The sequence below is a fragment of the Triticum dicoccoides genome, chromosome 5B (genome assembly GCF_002162155.2).
Source record: "Triticum dicoccoides isolate Atlit2015 ecotype Zavitan chromosome 5B, WEW_v2.0, whole genome shotgun sequence".
Lineage (NCBI taxonomy): Eukaryota > Viridiplantae > Streptophyta > Magnoliopsida > Poales > Poaceae > Triticum > Triticum dicoccoides.
Genome location: NC_041389.1, coordinates 163,080,005 through 163,105,004, shown reverse-complemented (window position 1 = coordinate 163,105,004; position 25,000 = coordinate 163,080,005). Strand labels below are relative to the sequence as shown.

The 25,000-nt window shown below is 44.6% G+C and overlaps 1 protein-coding gene across 1 annotated transcript; it reads right to left on the bottom strand.

The window, feature by feature from the left end:
• Positions 1-824: 824 nt before the first annotated feature.
• On the bottom strand, positions 825-2,258 carry LOC119309269 (60S ribosomal protein L36-2-like). Its single transcript, XM_037585301.1, has 3 exons — positions 2,250-2,258; positions 1,855-2,054; positions 825-871 (listed from the first exon to the last, which is right to left on the bottom strand). The coding sequence occupies exons 1-3, from the start codon at positions 2,256-2,258 to the stop codon at positions 832-834; spliced, it is 249 nt and encodes an 82-aa protein (XP_037441198.1). The 3' UTR covers positions 825-831.
• Positions 2,259-25,000: the final 22,742 nt, after the last annotated feature.

Below are 25,000 nucleotides of genomic sequence, written 5' to 3'. Positions count from 1 at the left end.
GACCCCCCGGACCCCGCGCACCCTCCCCCGCTCCACCGGCATTACTGTTTGATGATATTTTTAAAAAAATTATTACTGTCTTATAAAAAAAAATATTACTGTTATGATTTAAACAAGTTTGAACATATTTAAACATAAATAAGTATAAAACAGCATTTTAAATGCATAAAAAAAATTGTGGAGCCTGGGAATCGTACCCAGGACCTCCTGGTGTGAGAACTGTCTGCTGACCAGTCGAGCTAGTAGAGGGGACTTGGTGTGGATCAGGTCAGGTGGGAGATAACCTGTTGGCTCGAGCAGAAATAAAAAAAAATACTAATGGCGCACCAGGGTGAGGTGCGCCATTAGTGTGGATATACTTATGGCGCACCGGGGGGTGGTGCGCCATTAGTATTGTGCCCCCATCCATATTTTTCCTCCCCGGCCCTCGATCCCCTTCTCACCCTCGCCCTCGATCCCCTTCCCCTCTCCTCTCATCTCCCGACGCCGCTGCCCCGCCGCCTCGACGCCGCCCCGACGCCGCGACGCCGCCCCGACGCCGTGAGACGCCGCGACGCCGCCCTCTCCTCTCTCGACGCCGCCGCCCCGCCGCTTTCCCCACGGAGAAGGAGGAGGAAGAGGGGGCGCTCGCCGTTGACCTCGCCCGGCCGACTCCGGTGGCCAGGCCGACTCGCCATCGCCCCGCCGCCCTCGTCGCCGGTGGCCCGGACGCCGCCCCGTCCACACCACCGTCGCCGGAGCACCCACACCACCACCCGGACCTCGTCGCCCCCGTGAGCTCCCCCTCCTCCTCTCCCCCTCTCCCCCTCGCATCCCCCGTGAGCCCCATCTCTATTTCTTCTTGTCACCAGCACCACCACCACCAGCAGACCTGCATATCACGTGAGAACATTTTAGTCATTTATATACCAACTGTTGCAGCAAAACAGAATTGCAACTATTTTTGCCTGAAAGTAGAAGACATGAACATGGTCAGAAAAAAGAAAAACCTAAAGAACACTTTGCATTTTGGATTCTGCATTAATTCTGTGTTTTCTGTATGCACTTCGATTGTTAACTTGACATACATTGCTAGCAAAGTACTATTTCAATTGAGCGTGCGACCAATGCCCTCGACTAGATGCATGTCAGGCGAGGGCCTCAATTTCTACTAATCCTTTTGACTGGCTTTAATTGTTTTGGTCCTGATGGGCACTATTTTTCTGCACACAAGGGAGAGTTCCTTAGCTTAACCAATAAAGATAATGTGTGACATAAGCAAAAAATATGATACACAGTAGATATTTGGGGCTGGAATGAAGAGTCCACAATTCTTACAAATGATACAAGTCAAATTCAGTACTTGGAAGAAAAAGTTGTGAGATCAAATAGCAGAAGGCAACTTAACGTAGTATTCCCTCCGATCCAAAATAAGTATTGCAGTTTTGGACCGGGGTTAGTTCAAAACTGTGACACTTATTATAGATCGGAGGTAGTATTATTTAGTCAGCAAGCCAAGTTTAAGTTCTGCAGAAGTTGGCAACAGCTTAAATTAGTGCTGAAAGCGTGCTTATAAAGCGTGCTTAACATTGTTTTGCCACAGAGCCAACTCAAAACTCTGATCAATTGAAATAGTACTTTGCTAGCAATGTATTCCAGTTGCCATTTTGGATTCTGCATCAATCATTTTTATTCATATGATTCATTTGTATTAGGTTTTGGCAGATATTGTTAACTTGACTTGAGACCATCCCGCACACAGGTGTGACTCTTATAATCATACAACCATCTGTAATTCAATCAAGCAAAACCTAATGAACATGGTCAGAAAAATAATGTTCATAATATAAATGGTGAGTCAGAGTGGTTACACACCTCATCTTCCTAAGGACACTTGACATCTCCTCTCTCTTCTTCTTTGCTCTCTTGTGAGTACCAAGCTTTCTCTTGGCGACCTTGAGTGCACGCTTGTCCTTTCCAACCTTAAGAAGCTCAGTGATACGTTTCTCATAGGGAGCGAATCCAGCAACCTCCCTAATCAAGTTCCTGACAAATTGCACCCTCTTGGTACCTTTCTGCAAAATATGCCAAGATAACATTGTAAGAATAACTGCAAACTGGATAGACATGTTATAATAATTCAGCTGAGCATATAGGAGCACGTAAGTTAACTTTGTTTCAGCTTCACACAAGTTACAATTCGCTAAAAAAAGCATGCTAGAATAGCCAAATAACAATTTGGTCCCAAACACAGCAAGGTCCTATTTTACTTTCAACATGACCTGACAACATGACCTGACAATAGTTCAGTTTACAGCTGAGGACAAAGATTTTGTGCAGGACAAGGCTATTTGTTATCGATCAAATAAATGATTTAGAAACCATTAATAAGTAGGACTAGTGATTTATTATGAAGTTGCTTGGGTTTATTATGAAGTACTTTGATCATGTCTCTTTATTTGTACTGCTGCTAATATACTTTATATGATGATGAAGTGCTACTGAGTTGTGTGCAAATTTCGTTAAATCAGTGATGTGTATGTGTGCTGTCAGTTATGTGTATGTGCTTATTTTAATCCAGTGAAATATGGCACTGAACTGTAGCTAGCTAAACGGTAGTTTTGCTTAAATTGGTGAAATTTGGCACTGAAATGTAGCTAGCAATGCAAATATCTCAATGAATTCAGCTCTGTTTTCTGTGTGAAACTGTTGTTGTTAAATGAAGCCACATTCCAGTCCACATGCCAATGTATTTTCCATGTTGTGATGGAGGCCTTTTTTGCCTTGTCCACCCGAGAGGCCCTTGAGTTTGCTGGAATGTCGATTAACTTCCGTTCCAGCAAATTCGGGTACTCCATATGTCCTATTTTCAGCAAAGGTCATGCTGAAATTTTCCGTGAATTTTAGCATGACTTTGCTAAAAATAGGACATATGGGGTACTTGTGACTAATGCATGGGCCGGGGTATCTTAGTAGTTAATTAAGTAGGATCAAGTGCCCCGGCGTACTTGTGACTAATGCATGGCTTTTAGGGTGCCTCGGTGTCGATAAAAACTGAAATGATGAAAAGTTAGGCTTTTAGGGTGCCTTGGCGTCGAAAAACCCTCAATGATAAAAGCTTAGATTTTAGGATGCCTCGGTGTCGACAAACCCTAAATGATGAGACCATGATCTTGTTCCTTGACAATAACCAACTTTTTGACCAAACTTTGTTTCTATTTAGAGAGAAACATGGCCCACAACGATGAGGCCGAGGGTTCGGGCGGCAAGGCATTCTGGGAGCTGTCCCAGGAGATGGAGGAACAACCTCACTTGTATGAGGCCGCCGCCTTCCCCAGCGATCCTGAGACCACGGATGGTGCCGCCGAGGATGACCACACTGATGCCACCACTGATGGTGCCGCCGAGGATGCCACCACTGATGATGGCGGCGCACGCACAGATAGCAGCCAGCCGAAGAGGCAACGGAAGGACCGGCGCCCGATCGTGCTCCGCACCCTCAAGGAGGAAGTTACTGAAGTGGACTCCAACGGGAATCCAACGGCGCCTGAACGAATAGTCAAGGGGTACTCGCTTCAGCTCGGGTGCATTGTCCGGAGCACCGTCTCGATCAACACCGAGAACCTGAGGCATCCTGACCGGGGGAATTTACGCCACCTCCTCTTCACGAAGCTGCACGAACGATACAAGTTCCCCGCTGAATTCGAAAACACAAGCCTCAAAGGGAATAAAGTGAACAATGCTGCCCTCACGAAGATGAGCAAGGCCCTGTCTACTTGGAAAAGCAATGTGAAGAGAATGATCGAGAAAGGTGAGAGTTATGAGAAGATCAAGGAGAAAAATCCTTCGATCACCGAAGATGACTACAACGACTTCAAGATCAATTGCTCGAGCACCGCAAGCTCCCAATCAAGTGAGTGGGGGAAACAAATGCGGGAGCTGAACATAGGGGAACACACACTCGGTCCCGGCAGTTACAGAGTGGCAGAGCCTATATGGGACAAGGAGGAGGCGGACCGTGCCGAGCAAGGCCTACCGCCCCTCTTCGATAAATACGGTGACAAGCAGACCGGGAACTTTGTCAGGGCCCGGTACAAGAAGGACCCGAAAACAAAGGAGCTTACCACGGATCCGAAGACCAGGCAGCTTGAGCTTGTTCTGGTAAGGAATACACCCCCGCGTAATTAGCTCCATATGGTTGCATTCTAATTAATGAAGCCGAATTTCTAAATGGTTCACATTCCTTCCGCAGGCGACTGAAAGCAGTAGCGCGGGGTCGAGTCAGAGCAAGCCTTGGGACACCACTCTAAATAGGGGGTTGAATATAATGAAGAACAAGGATAAGCTCAGTAAGCCGACGTCAGCTGGTCGTGTGGCCGGCAAAGGCTTGTCGACAAAATGGGGGTCATACTATACCGCTGGTGTGCGGAAGGAGAAAAAGACCAGCTCGGAAAGCCAGGCGCGAGAGGTTCAAGAACTCAAGGCACAGGTGGCGCGGATTCCGGAGATTGTCCAAGAGCAAGTGGAACAACGACTCGGAGCGACGATCACCGCCCTTGTGCCTACCTTGATCTCGGGGTTGAGTGCGTGGATTGCGGGCGGCCAACAGGGGCCGCCCCCGATTCCTAGCTTCACGGCCAGCAACTCGCATAATGTGATGGCGGGGCCATTGGTGCCTCCGGCGGAGGCGGCATTGGTGTCTCCGACGCCGGCACGGGAGCTTAATGCACCCGGGTGTACGCCGGCCGGCACCTCTTCAGCAAGCGGCCGCTCCGTCAACTGCACGCCCGCCGTTGGCGGTGCCTCGACATTAGCCGAGCTCGACGCCATCATCACGGTAACTAATTAAGCCTCTCTCGGCCGAGGACTTCATCTCCTTGCCTTTGACTGGACATCCCTGACGCCCTACATGTTTTCGCAGGGCGCCGCCGACGTTCCGTGCACTCTCCTCCACTTCGTGAACAACGAGTTGGTCGATGTCGCCAAGGGCAAAATCGTTCAACCGGGCAACCCCTTGTTCCACGGTACCCAGATGCCACCCAACTTGTTTAGGGTTCAACTGGTTCGGGTGCTGCCAGGCTGCGACGACTTGTTACCTCCGATTCGACCCGTCGGGGCCGACGATGATGACGTGATGACCCTCAGCGCCTGCCTGAGCTGGCCCCTGCTTTGGCCGAAGAGCCAGATTCGTTTGGGGGCGGGGGACACCACACCAAAGACAACACCGCCAGTCGTGCCGGCGCCAAGTCGGCCCCATGGCAAGACCGCCGTAACGGTGCCGGACATCCCTATGCCACTGGATCCAAACATGCATATGGCACAGGATCAGAACAACGACGACGACGACGATGATACATTTGGCAACGTCGATCAGTACTTTGCCGAGCATGGGTACGATGGCGACTTCATGGGGCCTCCTTCTCAAGAATCAAACCCAACAAAAGACGTGTGCGATCTAGCTCGTACCGCGGAGAAGCCAAGTTGCAACAGGCGCCGTCTGGCGTTTAGCTCTCAGGAGACGCCTCCAGCTGCCGACTTCACCGAGCCTCAGATAGGCGAGGTGCGAAATATTATCAGCCCCAACACACTCAAGAAGGCGGTCTGTGAGCAGAACTCGGTCCCATTACAGGAGAAGAAGAAGGCACGCAAAAGAAAGACTAAGAAGGGTGCGAGCCAGCCGGCACCGAGTACGATCCGTGCTCAGGACGGGCCACCTTCACCGCAGGATATCTCGAGGAGGGTGCATGTGGCGGGTAGGGCGATGCTACCACCAAATATGCTCAATGCTGCAACCGGTGCTATGCGGAGTCTGCACGACAGTGTTCTTTCTTTGGAGAAGCGGCGTCTCAGAGAGAAGGATGTGGCATACCCGGTTTTCGTGGCCAAGGTGCCAGAGGGCAAGGGCTTTGTGGATGGCGACATCGGGGGTACGATCGTCCTGCGGTTTGATGACATCTTTGCTATGTTTAACCTTCATCCGCTGCACTACACCTTCGTTCGGCTATTTTCGCTGAGTATGGAGATGCGGATCATTCGCGACAAGACCCCGGATATCGTGATAGTCGACCCCTTCTACATGCGTGCCAAGATCTTGGGCAGCGCTGGGGACCGGCAAGTCGCGAGTTCTTACCTCGAAGGCGTCATTCTGGCAAACCAAGATAAGGATAACTTCCTCGTGCCTTACTTTCCCGAGTAAGTCCTCCCCTCAACCGGCCCGTAACATATGAATTCTTACTTTTCGATCGTTTTTCTTTTAACATTCCGTGTTTTCTGCAGTGACACACGTTGCACGCTCATCCTCCTAAGCCCCAAATATTCCATGGCCACGTATTTCGACCCGGACCGTCAGTCGAACGTAGACTACACAAATGTCAAGAAGGTTCTTGATGATGTTCTCCCCGGCTACGCCCAATCTGGAGGCACCTTCACCAGGCCTATTCGTAAGTACGGCAAGCACGTGTTCTCCCACAATACGACGTTCTGCTGCGTCAAGCAGCCGCCTGGCGGTCAGAAGGGTGCCTACTACGCCATCCATCACATGCGGGCGATCGTACGGGACCATCATCAACTTCTGCTACCGAATAAACTCCAAGATTGGGCCGCGAGCGTGTCGGCAATCCAGGACGCGGACCTCCGACAAGAATTCTTTCGCATCCAGTCGGAGTTTGCGGAAATCATCCATCAAGATGTCCTTCGTACCTCGGGGCAGTTCTACCTCAGAAATCAACCGTCCAACAGTGACATCGACACAATGCTACAAATGCAGGATGACAACGCCCGTTCTTTCATGACTCCCACGATAGACGGCGGCTTCATCCACGCTCCGGTCCCTTGAGTCGAGTTGTCTAGTTCTGAAACATCGATTGGCTCATGTTGTAATTAAACTTTAATGAACTTGTAGTATGTCTCTTTGGTTTTGAGAGTCGTTCAACTTAGATGCAATCGATGCTATTAATGTCTTGCTTTTCTCTTCCGATCGTTCTGTTGCATAATTATATATTGCTTATGTATTGTCTGTGAATTGGTACTAACGTTTCGTTTGGCTAGTGCATAGTGATGCCGACGTATGTCGTGTACAAGGGTAAGGTTCCCGGAGTCTACGATGACTGGGAGGAGTGTGGGAGACAGGTTCACCGATTCAGCGGTAACAATTACAAAGGGTACACCACTAGGGCCGAGGCCGAATCTAGATACGCCCGCTATCTAGCGGGAGAGGGGAGGGAGCGTTGGAGGAACCGGATGAAGACGAGTTTCATCGTGATGATGCTCATCGTGATGACCGCAGCTCTCTTCTATGTGATGGTAGTTTAGATGATCGATATCGACTTGTAATGCGAAGACAAACTCGCTACTCGCGGTCTCGAGACTTGTAATATAATGTTCTATCTTTGTTCGGTCTTTTTAATTCGGAGACTAATATGATGAATTGTATTCGGAGACTAATATGATGAATTGTATTCAAAGACTAATCTTCTATTGTATTTGATGAATCTATTGTTGATGTGTGCTGTCTATATTTTGTCAAATTATACATTTTGTAACCTGTGCAAAAAACAGAAAATAAAAAAATAAAAAAAACCTAATATTCATACTAATGGCGCATCACACGACAGTGCGCCATTAGTATGACAGTGCATACTAATGGCGCATCACTGGGTAGTGCGCCATTAGTATGCTGCGGTTACTAATGGCGCATCCAGAGGTGGTGCGCCATTAGTATGCCAAAGCACCTGGGTATACATGCCAACTGGGAGGCATACTAATGGCGCACCCTCGCATATACTAATGGCGCACCAGGTGGTGCGCCATTATTGTACCAGATACTAATGGCGCACCAGCTGGTGCGCCATTAGTAAAAATTACTAATGGCATGCTATCAGTGGCGCACCAGTGATGCGCCATTAATGGCCATATTAGGTGCGCCATTAGTAGTGGTATTTCTAGTAGTGATATGACATGCATCTCATATCACTTGAAAGTAACCGATCAGCTCATCAAAAAGTTCTACTTGCACCAATCATCAATAAACTTTGCTGAGTCTTTTTCACTAGTTATTTACTCATCATTTTAGTTTATTATTTGCCATATGAAACTCATCATGCATATATGAAAATAATACCGATGCTCATCCTACTATAGTCATAAGAAGATCACATAGTCAATCTACTTATGCTATATCTCACTTAGTTCAAGCACTTACATCTACAAATTAAGCATATTGCTCATGACAAAATAACTAACATAAGTATTATTCATTTAATAACTATATTCAAGAAACATCACATATTCAAGTTGGAAAAAATCATGGATATTGCAAAGACACCATGAAAATGTTTGTGTGGCTTGCCTTAGTTCAGAGGAGCTTCACACTCCTCTTGGATGCCTTCAAGACAAGCTTCTCCTATCTGAAAATAATTCAAATGACAAAAAGAAAATATCAAAAACACTTGTGAAAATTACGAAAAAATCTAGGCAGCAGAGAAAAACTCATCTTGGGTGTGCTTCTAGGTCTTTCCAGTAAGAACACAATGCAAAAAGAATCAACTCATTTGGACTTGTGGTTTAGGAGTTACAACTAGTCAAAGTTCCAGTCAAAATTTGATTTAAATTAGAAATAAAAGAAAACCCGGGAGGTGACATTGAAGGCGTAAACCCACAGGGTGCCACGACTTATACCGCTTCGGGTGCGGCTGAGTGGCTGACTGAGGGCCCCCGCTGTCACTTTTGAAGGGAGAGAGAGAGAGGGAAATAGTGGAGGGCGGCGAGTCACCGGAGCTCTCTCCGGCGAGGAGGGCTCGGCTGCCAATTTGAGAGGGGGGAATGGGTAGCGAAGGTTCTGGCGCACGTGCACATACCCGCGGCTTGGCTAACGGTGGTCAGACCAGGTCGGCGTGGTCGTCTTCAGTGGGTGCAGCCAGCGGAGCTCGTCGGAGTTGGCGATTCCGTCGAGGCGGGGCCGGTCTAGGAACTCCAACAGCACCAACATGCACCAGAGGTTCACCAAAGACACGCCGGAGAAGTCAGTTGAGCTCGAGGAGCTCTGGAGAGGGAGGGGGGAGAGGAAGGGGTTCGCCAGCAAGCTCGGGTCGGGGACGGCGCCCAGAGGCCTGCCCGGCTGGGTTGCAGCTACCTACGGCGTCGTGGGGGTTGTGTGAGTGCGATGGTGAGGATAAATGAGCTCGGGAGGGGTCTTTTTATAGGCGAGGCCGAGGCAGGGATCAGGTCTCGCCAGAGTTCTCTGGTGAGCGCCCGGCGATGAATGGCGTCAGTGAGAGGGGGAGAATATACCATGGCTCACACGGGAACTGTGGGCGAGCTGAGACGAGCACAGAAGCCAGGAACGCGACGAGCACAGTGGCATGGGCGCACTCTTGGCTTGGCCGTGCCGTGCCCGTGCTCGCTGCAGTGAGCTCCGGCGTTGGCGAGTGATACGTCTCCAATGTATCTATAATTTTTGATTGTTCCATGCTATTATATTACCCGTTTTGGATGTTTATGGGCTTTACTCTAGACTTTTATATCATTTTTGGGACTAACATATTAACCGGAGGCCCATCCCAAATTGTTGTTTTCTTGCCTACATCAGTGTTTCAAAGAAAAGGAATATAAAACGGAGTCCAAACAGAATGAAACCTTCGGGAGAGTTATTTTTGGAATGGAAGAAAACCAGGAGACTTGGAGTGCACGCAAGGGAAGCAACGAGCTAGCCACGAGGTAGGGAGGCGCGCCCCCACCCTCGTGGGCCCCTTGTGGCTCCCCTGACCGACTTCTTATATATACATATATACCCTAAAAACATCGAAGGACACAATAGATCGGGAGTTCCGCCACCGCAAGCCTCTGTAGCCACCAAAATCCAATCGGGACCCTGTTCCGGCACCCTGCCGGAGGGGGAATCCCTCACCGGTGGCCATATTAACCATCTCGGCGCTCTCCATGATGAGGGGGGAGTAGTTCACCCTCGGGGCTGAGGGTATGTACCAGTAGCTATGTGATCTCTCTCTCTCTCTCTCTCTCTCTCTCTCTCTCTCTCTCTCTCGTGTTCTTGATTTGGCACGATCTTGATGTATCGCGACCTTTGCTATTATAGTTGGATCTTATAATGTTTCTCCCCCTCTACTCTCTTGTAATGGATTGAGTTTTCCCTTTGAAGTTATCTTATCGGATTGAGTCTTTAAGGATTTGAGAACACTTGATGTATGTCTTGCATGTGCTTATCTGTGGTGACAATGGGATATTCACGTGATCTACTTCATGTATGTTTTGGTGATCAACTTGCAGTTTCAGTGACCTTCTGAACTTATGCATAGGGGTTGGCACATGCTTTCGTCTTGACTCTCCGGTAGAAACTTTGGGGCACTCTTTGATGTTCTTTGTGTTGGTTGAATAGATGAATCTGAGATTGTGTGATGCATATCGTATAATCATACCACGGATACTTGAGGTGACATTGGAGTATCTAGGTGACATTAGGGTTTTGGTTGATTTGTATCTCAAGGTGTTATTCTAGTATGAACTCTATGATAGATCGAACGGAAAGAATAGCTTCGTGTTATTTTACTACGGACTCTTGAATAGATTTTCTACAAAGGATAACTTTGAGGTGATTTTGTACACTACAATAATCTCTTCGTTTGTTCTTTTCTATTAGTGACTTTGGAGTGACTCTTTGTTGCATGTTGAGGGATAGTTATATGATCTAATTATGTTATTATTGTTGAGAGAACTTGCACTAGTGAAAGTATGAAACCTAGGCCTTGTTTCCTAGCATTGCAATACCGTTTACGCTTACTTTTATCGCTTGCTACCTTGCTATTTTTATATTTTCAGATTACAAATACCTATATCTACCATCCATATTGCACTTGTATCACCATCTCTTCGCCCAACTAGTGCACCTATAGAATTTACCATTGTGTTGGGTGTGTTGGGGACACAAGAAACTCTTTGTTATTTGGTTGCAGGGTTGCTTGAGAGAGACCATCTTCATCCTATGCCTCCCATGGATTGATAAACCTTAGGTAATCCACTTGAGGGAAATTTGCTACTGTCATACAAACCTTGAGGTAATCCACTGGAGGCCCAACAACGTCTACAAGAAGAAGGTTGCGTAGTAGACATCAAGCTCTTTTCTGGCGCCATTGCCGGGGAGGTGAGTGCTTGAAGGTATATCTTTAGATCTTGCAATTGAATCTTTTAGTTTCTTGTTTTATCACTAGTTTAGTTTATAAAAGAAAACTACAAAAAAATGGAATTGAGTTTGCCTCATACGCTTCATCTTTTTAATATCTTTCGTGAGAATGATGGAAAGGAAAATTGTGCTCAAGTGCTAGAAGAAGAAGTCTATAAAATGTTTGGCACTAAATCTTTGAATGACGAGCATGATTGCAATGTTGTTAGTATGAACTCTTTGAATATCCATAGTACTAATGATGATTGCACTAGTCATGATGAAAATGTCTCTTATAAGCAAGTCAATTTTTGTGGAGTGCATAGAGTTTGCAAGTACACACCAAATAGAGAAGATAGATTTTGCAAGAGGCATAAGTATTGAGAAACTAAATGATTGCAAGAAAGTCTAGATGTTTGTGCTGAAAATTTAAAATATCTCCGCCGTACTTGTGAACTTTGCAATGAACGTGGTCATTTAAATCTCCGATGCAAATTGTTTCATGATCGAATCGTGTCTAAAAATTTTGATGACTTGATTTCCCTTGCACATCATAATGAACTTAGTTTGCTTTTGGGTTATGAAGAAATGAAACGTGCAACCAAGCATATTCCAGAATATAACCTTGAGAAATTCCTTGAAATTGATCTAGAGGAAATTTATATGTATTGTGCGGTGAATTGCATTGAAAATCCATATATTGCCAATTACATAAAGAAAAGAAAGAAAATAGAAGATGAAGAGAATACTAATGAAAGGGAAGATACTTCCCAATATCCTCCTATTATTTCTTATGATGAATCAAGTAACGAGGAGGAGCTTTCTATTCAACCAATCTCATCAATAAGGAGCTCAAAAAAGAGGGTTAAACCCACACATGATGTGAAGAAGAAAAGAAAAGACGGAGACGCAAAGGTAGAAAGGTATCCCTCCCAAATTATGTTTCTTCTATTACTCATTGTGATGATGATAATTGCTATACTATTGGTGCTATCCATACTATTAATGATTAGAATGATTATGCTTACGATATAAAAAGTCCCAAGCTTGGGGATGCTATGTCTGATGAGAATGACATGTTTGAGAATATATTTGTTGCAATTGATGTTTGTCCTAATCTTGGGGATGCTACGTTTAATGAAGATGATATTTTTAGCCTCCCAAGTTTTGATGAGCAAATTTATTATGATGATAGCATGCCTCCTATTTATGATGGTTTTATTGATGAAAGTGGGTTTGGAAGAGTGTCAACTTTAGGAAGTAATGATCCCACTATTTTGGAGGGTGTTGAATCTTATAATATTTATGAAAGTGGATTTGGAGAGGTCATGAGTTTACTTAGTGATGATTCCACTATCTTGGAAGAGGTTTCAATCGATTATGATGAGAACAAAGCTGCTACTTATGATGATTATTGTGATGAAACTTATGCTATAAAAAGTAGCGATGATTATATTTATAAAACTTGTCATGATTTTTCTGAACATTACTCTTTTAATGTGGAAACAATTTATAGTATTCGAGTCTCTTATGATACTCCGACTATCCCGAATGAGAAGAATTTTGCTTATGTGGAGAGTAGTAAATTTTCTATGCAAGTAGATCATGAAAATAATGCTTTAGGTTCTGGTTATATTGTTGAATTCATTCATGATGCTACTGAAAATTATTATGAGGGAGGAACATATGCTTGTAGGAATTGCAATAATATCAAGTTTCCTCTCTATGTGCTTAAAGTTTTGAAGTTATGCTTGTTTTGCCTTCCTATGCTAGTTGATTATTGTTCCCATAAGTTGTTTGCTCACAAAATCCCAATGGATAGGAAGTGGGTTAGGATTAAATGTGCTAGCCATATGCTTCAGGATGCTCCCATTATGTTTCAATTCTTATCTTTTATGTGAGCATTATTGCCATCATCATGCCTAGCTAGAAAGGCATTAAAGAAAAGCGCTTGTTGGGAGACAACCCAATATTTACCCTTACTATTTTTGTGTGTTCACATGATTATGCTACTATATTAATCATGTTTTATAGCTTTTGTTTCAATGAAGTGCCAAGTAAGACCTTTAGGATAGCTTGCAGTGATAGTTGTGTTGATCCTGCTAAAAATCAGAAACTTTTGCACCCAGTAAATTAGTTTTGATAATTCACAGAAACATGATTTTGATTCTTTTCGCTAGGGATTGGTCCACGAATTTCTTAGTACTTCCTAATTTGGTAGAATTTGTGGAGTTACAGAAGTATTCGAATGATACAGATTACTACAGGCTGTTCTATTTTTGACAGATTCTGTTTTCTATGTGTTGTTTGTTTATTTTGCTGAATCTATGAGTAGTATCGGAGGGTATGAACCATAGATAAGTTGGAATACAGTAGATATTACACCAATATGAATTTAGAATGAGTTCACAATAGTACCTAAGTGGTGGTTTTATTTTCTTATACTAACGGAGCTTACGAGTTTTCTGTTGAGTTTTGTGTTGTGAAGTTTTCAAGTTTTGGGTAAAGATTCGAAGGACTATGGAATAAGGAGTGGAAAGAGCCTAAGCTTGGGGATGCCCAAGGCACCACAATGAAATATTCAAGGACAACCAAGAGCCTAAGCTTGGGGATGCCCCGGATGGCATCCCCTCTTTCGTCTTCGTTCATCGGTAACTTTACTTGGAGCTATATTTTTGTTCGCCACATGATATGTGTTTTGCTTGGAGCGTCTTGTATGATATGAGTCTTTGCTTTTCAGATTACCAGAGTCATCCTTGCTGTACACACGTTTTGGGAGAGACCACTTGATTTGGAATTTATTAGAATACTCTATGTGCTTCACCTATATCTTTTGAGTTAGATAATTTTTGCTCTGCTTCACTTATATCTTTTAGAGCATGGCGGTGGCTTAATTTTGTAGAAATTGTTGATCTGTCATGCTTCACTTATATTATTTTGAGAGTCTTTTAGAACAGCATGGTATTTGCTACAACAACAACAACAACAAAGCCTTTAGTCCCAAACAAGTTGGGGTAGGCTAGAGGTGAAACCCATAAGATCTCGCAACCAACTCATGGCTCTGGCACATGGATAGCAAGCTTCCACGCACCCCTGTCCATAGCTAGCTCTTTGTCGATACTCCAATCCTTCAGGTCTCTCTTAACGGACTCCTCCCATGTCAAAATCGTTCGACCCCGCCCTCTCTTGACATTCTCCGCACGCTTTAGCCGACAGCATGGTATTTGCTATGGTTAAAAAATTGGTCCTAGAATGATGGGCATCCAAGTTGGGTATAATAAAATCTATCATAGAAAGTGAATTGGATGCTATGATCAATTTGATGCTTGATAATTGTTTTGAGATATGAGGATGGTGATACTAGAGTCATGTTAGTTAAGGTAGTTGTGAATTTGAGGAATACTTGTGTTGAAGTTAGTTATTCCCGTAGCATGCACGTATGGTGAACCGCTTTGTGATGAAGTCGGAGCATAATTTATTGGTTGATTGTCTTCCTTATGAGTGGCGGTCGGGGACGAGCGATGGTATTTTCATACCAATCTATCCCCCTAGGAGCATGCACGTAGTACTTTGTTTTCAATGGCTTGTAGATTTTTGCAATAAGTATATGAGTTCTTTATGACTAATGTTGAGTCCATGGATTATACTCAATCTCACCCTTCCACCATTGCTAGCCTCTCTTGTGCCGCGCAACTTTCGCCGGTACCATACACCCACCATATACATTCCTCAAAACAGCCACCATACCTACCTATTATAGCATTTCGATAGCCATTCCGAGATATATTGCCATGCAACTTACTATTACACGCATCATCATTGTCATATTGCTCTTTGCATGATCATGTAGTTGACATGTATTTGTGGCAAAGCCACCTTCATAATTCTTCCATACATGTCACTCTTGATTCATTGAATATCTCGGTACACTGCCGGAGGCATTCATATAGAGTCATATTTTGTTCTAAGTATCGAGTTGTAATCTTGAGTTGTAAGTAAATAAAAGTGTGGTGATTTCATTATTAGAGCATTGTCCCAAGTGAGGAAAGGATGATGGAGACTATGATTCCCCCACAAGTCAGGATGAGACTTCAGACTTAAAAAAAAGAGAAAGGCCAAAAAAAGAGAAAGGCCAAATAAAAAAAGGAGAGAAAAAGAGAGAAGGGACAATGCTACTATCCTTTTACCACACTTGTGCTTCAAAGTAGCACCATGATCTTCATGATAGAGAGTCTCCTATGTTGTCACTTTCATATACTAGTGGGAATGTTTCATTATAGAACTTGGCTTGTATATTCCAATGATGGGCTTCCTCAAAACGCCCTAGGTCTTCGTGAGCAAGCAAGTTGGATGCACACCCACTTAGTTTCTTTTGTTGAGCTTTCATACATTTATAGCTCTAGTCCATCCGTTGCATGGCAATACCTACTCACTCACATTGATATCTATTAATGGGCATCTCCATAGCCCATTGACACGCCTAGTTGATGTGAGACTATCTTCTCCGTTTTTGTCTTCTCCACAACCACCATTCTATTCCACATATAGTGCTATGTCCATGGCTCATGATCATGTATTGCATGAAAGTTGAAAATTTTGAGAATGCTAAAGTATGAAACAATTGCTTGGCTTATCATTGGGGTTGTGCATGATTAAATACTTTGTGTGATCAAGATGGAGCATAGCCAGACTATATGATTTTGTAGGGATAACTTTCTTTAGACATGCTATTTTGAGAAGACATGATTGCTTTGTTAGTATGCTTGAAGTATTATTGTTTTTATGTCAATATGAACTTTTATTTCGAATCTTTTGGATCTGAACATTCATGCCACAATAAAGAAAATTACATTGAGATTTACGCTAGGTAGCATTCCACATCAAAAATTCTGTTTTTATCATTTACCCACTCGAGGACGAGCAGGAACTAAGCTTGGGGATGCTTGATACGTCTCCAACGTATCTATAATTTTTGATTGTTCCACGCTATTATATTACCCGTTTTGGATGTTTATGGGCTTTACTCTACACTTTTGTATCATTTTTGGGACTAACCTATTAATCGGAGGCCCAACCCAAATTGATGTTTTCTTGCCTATTTCAGTGTTTCGAAGAAAAGGAATATCAAACAGAGTCCAAATGGAATGAAAACTTCGGGAGAGTTATTTTTGGAATGGAAGCAATCCAGGAGACTTGGAGTGCACGTAAGGGAAGCAACGAGGAAGCCACGAGGCAGGGAGGCGCGCCCTACCCCCTGACCGACTTCTTTCACCTATATATATATATCCATATACCCTAAAAACATTGGAGAACACAATAGAACAGGGAGTTCCGCCGCCGCAAGCCTCTGTAGCCACCAAAAACCAATCGGGACCCTGTTCCGGCACCCTGCCAGAGGGGGGATCCCTCACCGGTTGCCATGTTCATCATGTCGGCGCTCTCCATGACGAGGAGGGAGTAGGTCACCCTCGGGTCTGAGGGTATGTACCAGTAGCTATGTGTTTGATCTCTCTCTCTCTCTCTCTCTCTCTCTCTCGTGTTCTTGATTTGGAACGAGCTTGATGTATCGCGAGCTTTGCTATTATAGTTGGATCTTATGATGTTTCTCCCCCTCCACTCTCTTGTAATGGATTGAGTTTTCCCTTTGAAGTTATCTTATCGGATTGAGTCTTTAAGGATTTGAGAACACTTGATGTATGTCTTGCATGTGCTTATCTGTGGTGACAATGGGATATTCACGTGATCTACTTGATGTATCGCGAGCTTTGCTATTATAGTTGGATCTTATGATGTTTCTCCCCCTCTACTCTCTTGTAATGGATTGAGTTTTCCCTTTGAAGTTATCTTATCGGATTGAGTCTTTAAGGATTTGAGAACACTTGATGTATGTCTTGCATGTGCTTATCTATGGTGACAATGGGATATTCACGCGATCTACTTGATGTATGATTTGGTGATCAACTTGCGGGTTCAGTGACCTTGTGAACTTATGCATAGGGGTTGGCACATGTTTTCGTCTTGACTCTCCGGTAGAAACTTTGGGGCACTCTTTGATGTTCTTTGTGTTGGTTGAATAGATGAATCTGAGATTGTGTGATGCATATCGTATAATCATACCCACGGATACTTGAGCTGATATTGGAGTATCTAGGTGACATTATGGTTTTGTTTGATTTGTATCTTAAGGTGTTATTCTAGTATGAACTCTATGATAGATCGAAAGGAAAGAATAGCTTCGTGTTATTTTACTACGGACTCTTGAATAGATCGATCAGAAAGGATAACTTTGAGGTGATTTCATACCCTACAATAATCTCTTCATTTGTTCTCCGCTATTAGTGACTTTGGAGTGACTCTTTGTTGCATGTTGAGGGATATTTATATGATCCAATTATGTTATTATTGTTGAGAGAACTTGCACTAGTTAAAGTATGAACCTTAGGCCTTGTTTCCTAGCATTGCAATACCGTTTACGCGTACTTTTATCGGTTGCTACCTTGCTGTTTTTATATTTTCAGATTACAAATACCTATATCTACCATCCATATTGCACTTGTATCACCATCTCTTCGCCGAACTAGTGCACGTATACAATTTATCATTGTATTGGGTGTGTTGGGGACACAAGAGACTCTTTGTTATTTTGTTGCAGGGTTTCTTGAGAGAGACCATCTTCATCCTATGCCTCCCACGGAACGATAAACCTTAGGTCATCCACTTGAGGAAAATTTGCTAGTTTCCTACAAACCTCTGCACTTGGAGGCTCAACAACGTCTACAAGAAGAAGGTTGCGTAGTAGACATCAGCGAGCGCCAGGGTGGAGTTAAGGGGGTGGAGACGAGGATGGTGGCGCGGTTTGGCAAGGTGCGGTGGCCGGAAAGCGAGCACGCGCTCAACAGAGGCGCGAGCGCGTCGCAGAGCGCGCTGGCTGCATGCCAACACCCCTGGATGAACGCGGTCACCGCGTGAGTTCTGACCTCAAGATGAGCTAGGCGCAAACTTCATGTCTGGCGTGTAGTCCTTAGTGGTTTTGGTCGTTCTATGTGTTTGGATGGGTCACAGGTGAGCTGTGCGAGTGGGCTTCTTCCTGGCAAGTTTCTGTCCATAAACTGGTGAGGTTAACTGTGAGAGATATAGTAAAAGTTAAGGGTTGGGCTTTGGGGTTTAGCACTCTCTTAGGAAGGTAAAGAAGCTCAAAAAAGATCAGCCCCAAAGGATCATGGAAAATCATACTTGCTATGTAAAGTGGCTAATCTGTCCAGAACAGAAATGATTTTGTAGCAAAAATATTCCAAAAATTTATGCAATATTTTTGCTATATTTTTGCTCAGGGAGGTGCCCTAGGGTTCAAATAATATTCGTGAATTTTCTCAGGATTTTAGGAGCAATAAAAATGAGGGATGCTTTGGAGCATACTTCTCTGAAGTGATTTTCAGGGAAGAAAATGAATATTTTTCTTTTATGAAAAATACTCCTTGGGTTATTTTTGGAGTTTTTCAGAGAAAGAAAGTTGAGTTAGGGGTGGATGGGTCACTGGGGTGAAAATCAAGGGTAGGCCCAAGTGTTCAAGTCCATTTGAATTGATTCAAAAGTCCAAATCCAAAGCAAAGGCAACAGGAAGTCCGGAAAAAGAGAGAAAGCAAATCCAGGCTGTCACAAACCTCCCCCACTTAGGATGTATCTCGTCCTCGAGATTCGGTTGCTTGGGAAAACAATTCTGGATAGGGTGTCCTTCAAAATTCCTCTCTTTCCCATGTTGCTTCTTCCTTGGTGTGATGCTCCCACTAAATCTTATAAAATTTGATTGCCTTATTGCGTGTGACCCTTTCTGCCATATCCAAAATTCTGAACGGTCTCTTCTCATAGGTTAGATCCTTTGCAAGCTCAATTTATGACATATCTGTCCTGTTCTCGGGTGGTGAAATACACCTTCCCAGTTGTGAGACGTGGAACACATTGTGTACTTCCGACAATTATGGTGGCAATTCCAACTGATAAGCAACTGTGCCAACTCTGGTCATGACTGGGAATGGACCAATATATCTTGGTGCCTATTTGCCTCGGGTATGAAATCGCTTAATTCCCTTCATGGGTGTGACTCGGAGATACACATGTTCTCCAGACTCAAAACTGGCTTGCCAGTTTTTGGCATCATAGAAGCTCTTCTGTCGTGACTTAGCCAACTGTAGTCTATCTCGGATTTCCTTGACTTGTTTCTCTGCCTCCAATATTAAATCAGTTCCGAAGATACGGTTGTCTCCGGTTTGTGACCAGTTTAATGGAGTGCGACACTTATGGCCTTGTAAAGCTTCATACGGTGACATCTTTAGACTAGTTTGGAAACTGTTGTTGTATGAGAATTCCACATATGGCAGACAATCTTCCCACTTGGGTCCATGGGATAAAGAACATGCTCGAAGCATGTCTTCAAGGATTTGATTGACCCACTCAGTCTGACCGTCTGTCTGTGGATGATAGGCCGTGCTGTATTTGAGGGCGGTCCCCCAAGCTTGATGGAGTCGGGTCCAGAATGCGGATGTAAAGAGGGAACCTCAGTGTGAAGTGATTGTTCTTGGCACTCCATGCAGATTGACAACCCGGGACACATATAATTGTGCAAGTTGATCAACGCAATATGTGGTGCGGATGGGAATAAAATGAGCCACTTTAGTCAGCATCTCCACTATGACCCATACATCATCATTGCCTTGGTGAGTCCTGGGTAGACCGGTGACAAAGTCCATACAGACATCATCCCATTTCCATTGCGAGACAGGTAGAGGTTGGAGAAGTCCGGCGGGTTTCTAGTGTTCCGCCTTTACTTTGTTGCATATGTCACGACAAGCGACAAAATATGCGATGTCCTTTTTCATTCCATCCCACCAAAATATCTGTTGAAGGTCTTCGTACATTTCAGTACCTTTGGGGTGTATCGAATATGATGATTCGTGTGCTTCTACCAAAATCTTCTTTCTCAAGTCTGCTTGCTCGGGTACGCATATCCGTCCTTGAAATCTGAGTGTACCCTGCGCGTCCTCGGAGAAATCCTGAGTCTTGCCTTCTTGTAGATGTCTGAGATGACCTTGTAGAATTTTGTCGTCAGCCTGGGCCATGCGAATCTCATCCTCGAGAGTAGGAGTTACTTCCAAAATGTTTGCAAGGCCGGCGTTTATAATTACCAAGTTAAGCTGAACAATCTCTTGTTGGAGTTTAGGAGGCAAGGACTCCATCATGGCATTTAAACTGGCTTGCGACTGAGGGCATCAACAACCACGTTAGCTTTTCCCGGATTGTAATTTATCCTCAAATCATAGTCCTTGACCAACTCGAGCCATCTCCGCTGTCGAAGGTTTATGTCTGGCTGAGTAAATATATATTTGAGACTCTTGTGATCGGTAATGACACCTTTTTCCAATGAGGTAATGTCTCCAAATTCTTAGAGAGTGCACAACAGCGGTAACTCCAAATCATGCGTAGGGTAATTTCCTCCGTGGGGTCATAGCTGGCGAGATGCGTAGGCTACCACCTTGCCATCTTGCATGAGTACGCATCCAATACCTTTTCTGGAGGCATCGCAATACACATCAAAACTGCGGTAAATGTCTGGGAGAGTCAGTACCGGTGCTGATGTTAATCTGGTTTTTAGCTCGTTAAAGCTCTTCTCACAGTCCTCAATCCATTAAAATTTCTTATCTTTCTTGAGCAGCTCTGTCATTGGCTTGGCAATCTTGGAAAATCCTTCGATGAATCGGTGGTAATATCTGGCTAATCCAAGAAAACTCCAAATTTCAGATACAGTCGTAGGTGCTGCCCAATCAAGCACGTCTTTCACTTTGCTGGGATCCATAGCTATGCCTTCTGCTGACAAAACATGTCCCAAAAATCTGACTTGATTGAGCCAAAACTCACACTTGCTGAATTTTGCAATACAGCTGATGGTCACGGAGTCTCTGCAAGACTACCCGGAGGTGTTCCTTGTGCGCTTCGTCACTTTTGGAGTATATGAGAATGTCATCAATGAAAACCACCACAAACTTATCCAAGAAATCTATGAACACCTTATTCATCATATGCATGAAAAGGCAGGGGCATTTGTAAGGCCGAAAGACATCATAGTATATTCATAGAGACCGTATCGGGTAGTGAACGCGGTCTTAGGAATATCTTCTTAATCTTGAGTTGATGGTATCCGGTCCTTAAATCAATCTTGGAAAATACTTTTGCCCCACTGAGTCGATCGAACAAATCATCAATCCTTGGCAGTGGGTATTTGTTCTTGATGGTGACATCGTTCAATCGATGGTAGTCCACACACATTCTGAGATTGTCGTCTTTCTTGTCCACAAATATTGCGGGTGATCCCCATGGTGACGAGCTTGGGCGGATATATCCTTGCTGCAGCATCTCATCAATCTATTTCTTTAATTCCACGAGCTCAGACGAAGGCATTCGATAATACTTTTTGTATAATGGTGCCATCCCGGGCACAAGATCAATTTCAAACTCAAGCTCTCGGTCTGGAGGCATTTCGGGTAATTCCTCGGGGAATACATCGGGAAATTCATTGACCACAGGAATTAAATTTAATTCTTCGGCTACAGCTGTGAAGACCAGTTCCCTTTTGGGTATACTTCTGCGGGCATAGAATTTTATGGATCGCCCTTCCTGACTTGTCAAGGTGACTTCTCGGGTCACACAATTGGTGAACACTTGATATTGGGTCAACTAGTTCATTCCCAAAATAAAATCCAGCTTGGTAGACTCGATGACTATCAAAGCAGTTGGAAAATGGACCCCTTGATATCAATTTCCAACTTTCGGCAGACTAGATTGCTTTTGAGCAAGGATCCCGGGGATCGAACCACCATACTTTTTCCCAAAAGCGATCAAGGAAATTTTTTTCGGGCAACAAAACTCCGAGAAACAAAAGAGTGGGAAGCCCCAGAGTCAAATAAAATTATTGCGGGTATGTCATTAACAGGAAACATACCAATGACGACTTCGGGGTCTTCCTGGGCTTCGTCTGTGGAGAGGTGATGAACTTTCCCTTGGACGGTCTTCTGGGCAGGATATGGCCCCATGTGGTTGACTTGCAGCCGGAATGGGGCATTTGACTTCTTGGGACACTGCCTGGCATAATGTCCAGTCTGTCCACAATTAAAGCAGGAGTTGTTGCGCTAACACACTTCCCCCACTGGACTGGTCATGACATTTTTGACTTGGGTAGTGGTCTTGTTCACATTCTGCTGCCAATTTGGTTTGTACTCCACTTGAGTCTGCTGCCAGGTACGGGCCTTCTGCTCGGGCTCTCCGTCCTTCTTAGGCTCGAATTTATGCTTGTGGTCATTATTTGCGGGTCGGTTGTCATGCACAGGCTTGCACTCCCTTTCTGCGATGAGGGCCTGGTTTACCAAAGACTGGAAATCTGGAAAGTCGAGCATGCAGAGAGTACTCCTAAGGTGTTGATTTATTCCTCCAAGGAACATGTCGATCTTCCTTTCTTCTGTGGCCACATCATAGAGAGAATAATGGGCTAGGTTGTTGAATTTGTGGAAATATTCACTTACTGACAAATTTCCTTGAGTGAGAGCGAGGAATTCATGTTGCTTGACCTTCATGATACCAGCTGGAATATGGTACTAGCGGAATTTGTCCTTGAAATTAGTCCAAGTGATTTCTTCGCCTGCAGGCCACATAGCTTTAGCATTATCCCACCATATAGAAGCAGCTCCTTCAAGATAGTGGGTAGCAAACGGAACCTTGTCAGCTTCTTCAGTACGAGCAATTTCAAGCTTCTTTTCAATAGTTCGTAACCAATCACCTGCTTCCAAAGGGTCTATCACTTGAATGAAACTGGGAGGGTTAGTCCATTGAAAATCTGACAGCTTTGAGTGATGGCCATTTTGATTCCCATTCTGCCCAACCAAAGCTTGCACACTTCTTTACAACTCAATCGGATCATTGTTCCTTCTTTCTTCAAACATGCGCATAATTTGTCCAGTGGAGAGTGGATTTGGCATTGGAGGCGGTGGTTATGGATACGGCTCGTGGGAGTGTCCTGCCTATGTTGTTGACCGACGAATAGGGACATCCTCACAAGCCTGCGTGCTGCTGCCTCCATGCGTCATCCTACTAATTTTTTCCCAATAAAAGCAACCGCGATGAGCAACATCCAAACATGGGAAGAAAAGCCAGCGACAAACCCGAAAGAGCAAAACGAAAATTGAGAAACACAGCGATCAAATAGAAAGTTCCAACATAATTATACATAGACTCGTACATGAAAGGTAGACATCATGACGGGTGCGACTACTCGCATACATGCAACAATACATCATGGCTCATACAACTACATCCGTACATCACATGACTACTGTGAATACTAGATGCTCTAGGACTCTGCCGGTGCTGCTGGATCCTCTTCTAAGTCAGACCTAGATCCTGAACTGACGACGTTAACCGAGACCACCGCATTAAAAGTAACACGACGACGCTACCTCGAGGGCTCCCCCTCAGAGTTAGGCGCGGGATGAGAAGGGATCATGGGAGCTGTGGGGGTAGGAAGAAGAGACGCCCACTCAGCAGGAGCACTGTGTGGGTTCATAGTCGAGGTGCCCGAGCTACTCGGGGGAGTAATCGGGGAAATAGGGGAGCTAGAACTGGACACAATATAAGGAGTAAATCCCATAGAGGTGGAGTGGGGTAGGATCTAGTGGCGACTAAAGCAGTATGAGCACGAGTCAGCTGTCGAGCTAGCTCGTGAATCAGAAGATAACTAGCAGTGATATATCGAGAAAGGTGGCTAGTGTCACTATCAGACGCTGGATCAATGACAGGAAAGCGAACACGACAATCATCATGCAAAGATGGGTAGTAGCAAAAATCTGGGTGGTACTGCATCCGAACCTCGGTATAGCGTAACTCAACAAGAATCTCGAACGCAACAAACTGGACGGCCTGAGCGGCGGTGGATGCATGACCGCTCCGAGAGGTACGAGTGTAAGAGCCTGATGACGAACTGGTGTGCAGTGTAACCACGGTGTGATACTCATACACGGAGTCAGCTAGATGCTCCCGGTACACCCGATATGCTGGGTCATCACCATGAGGGTACAGTCGACGCCATACATTACGAAGAAGATGCGGTGAAGTGTATGGCATCAACTCCAACTGGCACGGATATGGCACTGGAGCCATCTACACTGACAACCATTAACCGGTTAGAAATAACAATAAATCTAATGCATGTAATGCAGCATCCAGATGCAAACACTATCAACGCTCAATTAGCAAGCTAGCTAACGTTTAACTTAACTTGTCGGGGCCTAGCATGTCCTACAGTCAGGGTGGCTCTGATACCAAGCGTTGTGGCACCGCAGCTCAGAGCAAACGGTTTACCTTGCATTGCCAGCCCAGGGATCATGTCTTCTGGCAATACACAACATCCTGGTACAGAAAACAACCACTTTATTAATACTAGCGGAAGCACAGTGCGATATTACATGAAGTACCAAGGCCAAGCGGCACACTCGGTGCGACTGCACAATATGTACATTATTTAGTGAACATAAAGGGGCCTCGATCATAACAACTACGCGACAGCGGAATGACGACGAAGCGGGACTCCATAGCACAAGGACACCGGTGTGGACACGATCTAGACACGACAACACTCCGATCCAGTAAGACTTCCTGAAATCTGGCATAACACACCAGGTCAGTACATTGAATGTACTTGCAAGCTCACAATAAGCATAAACATAATGACAAATAATATCATGACATTTAATCAAGTTAAATGCAAACAACAATATGTTTGTCATGCCATGCATCCAATCTTGTGCACCGAGT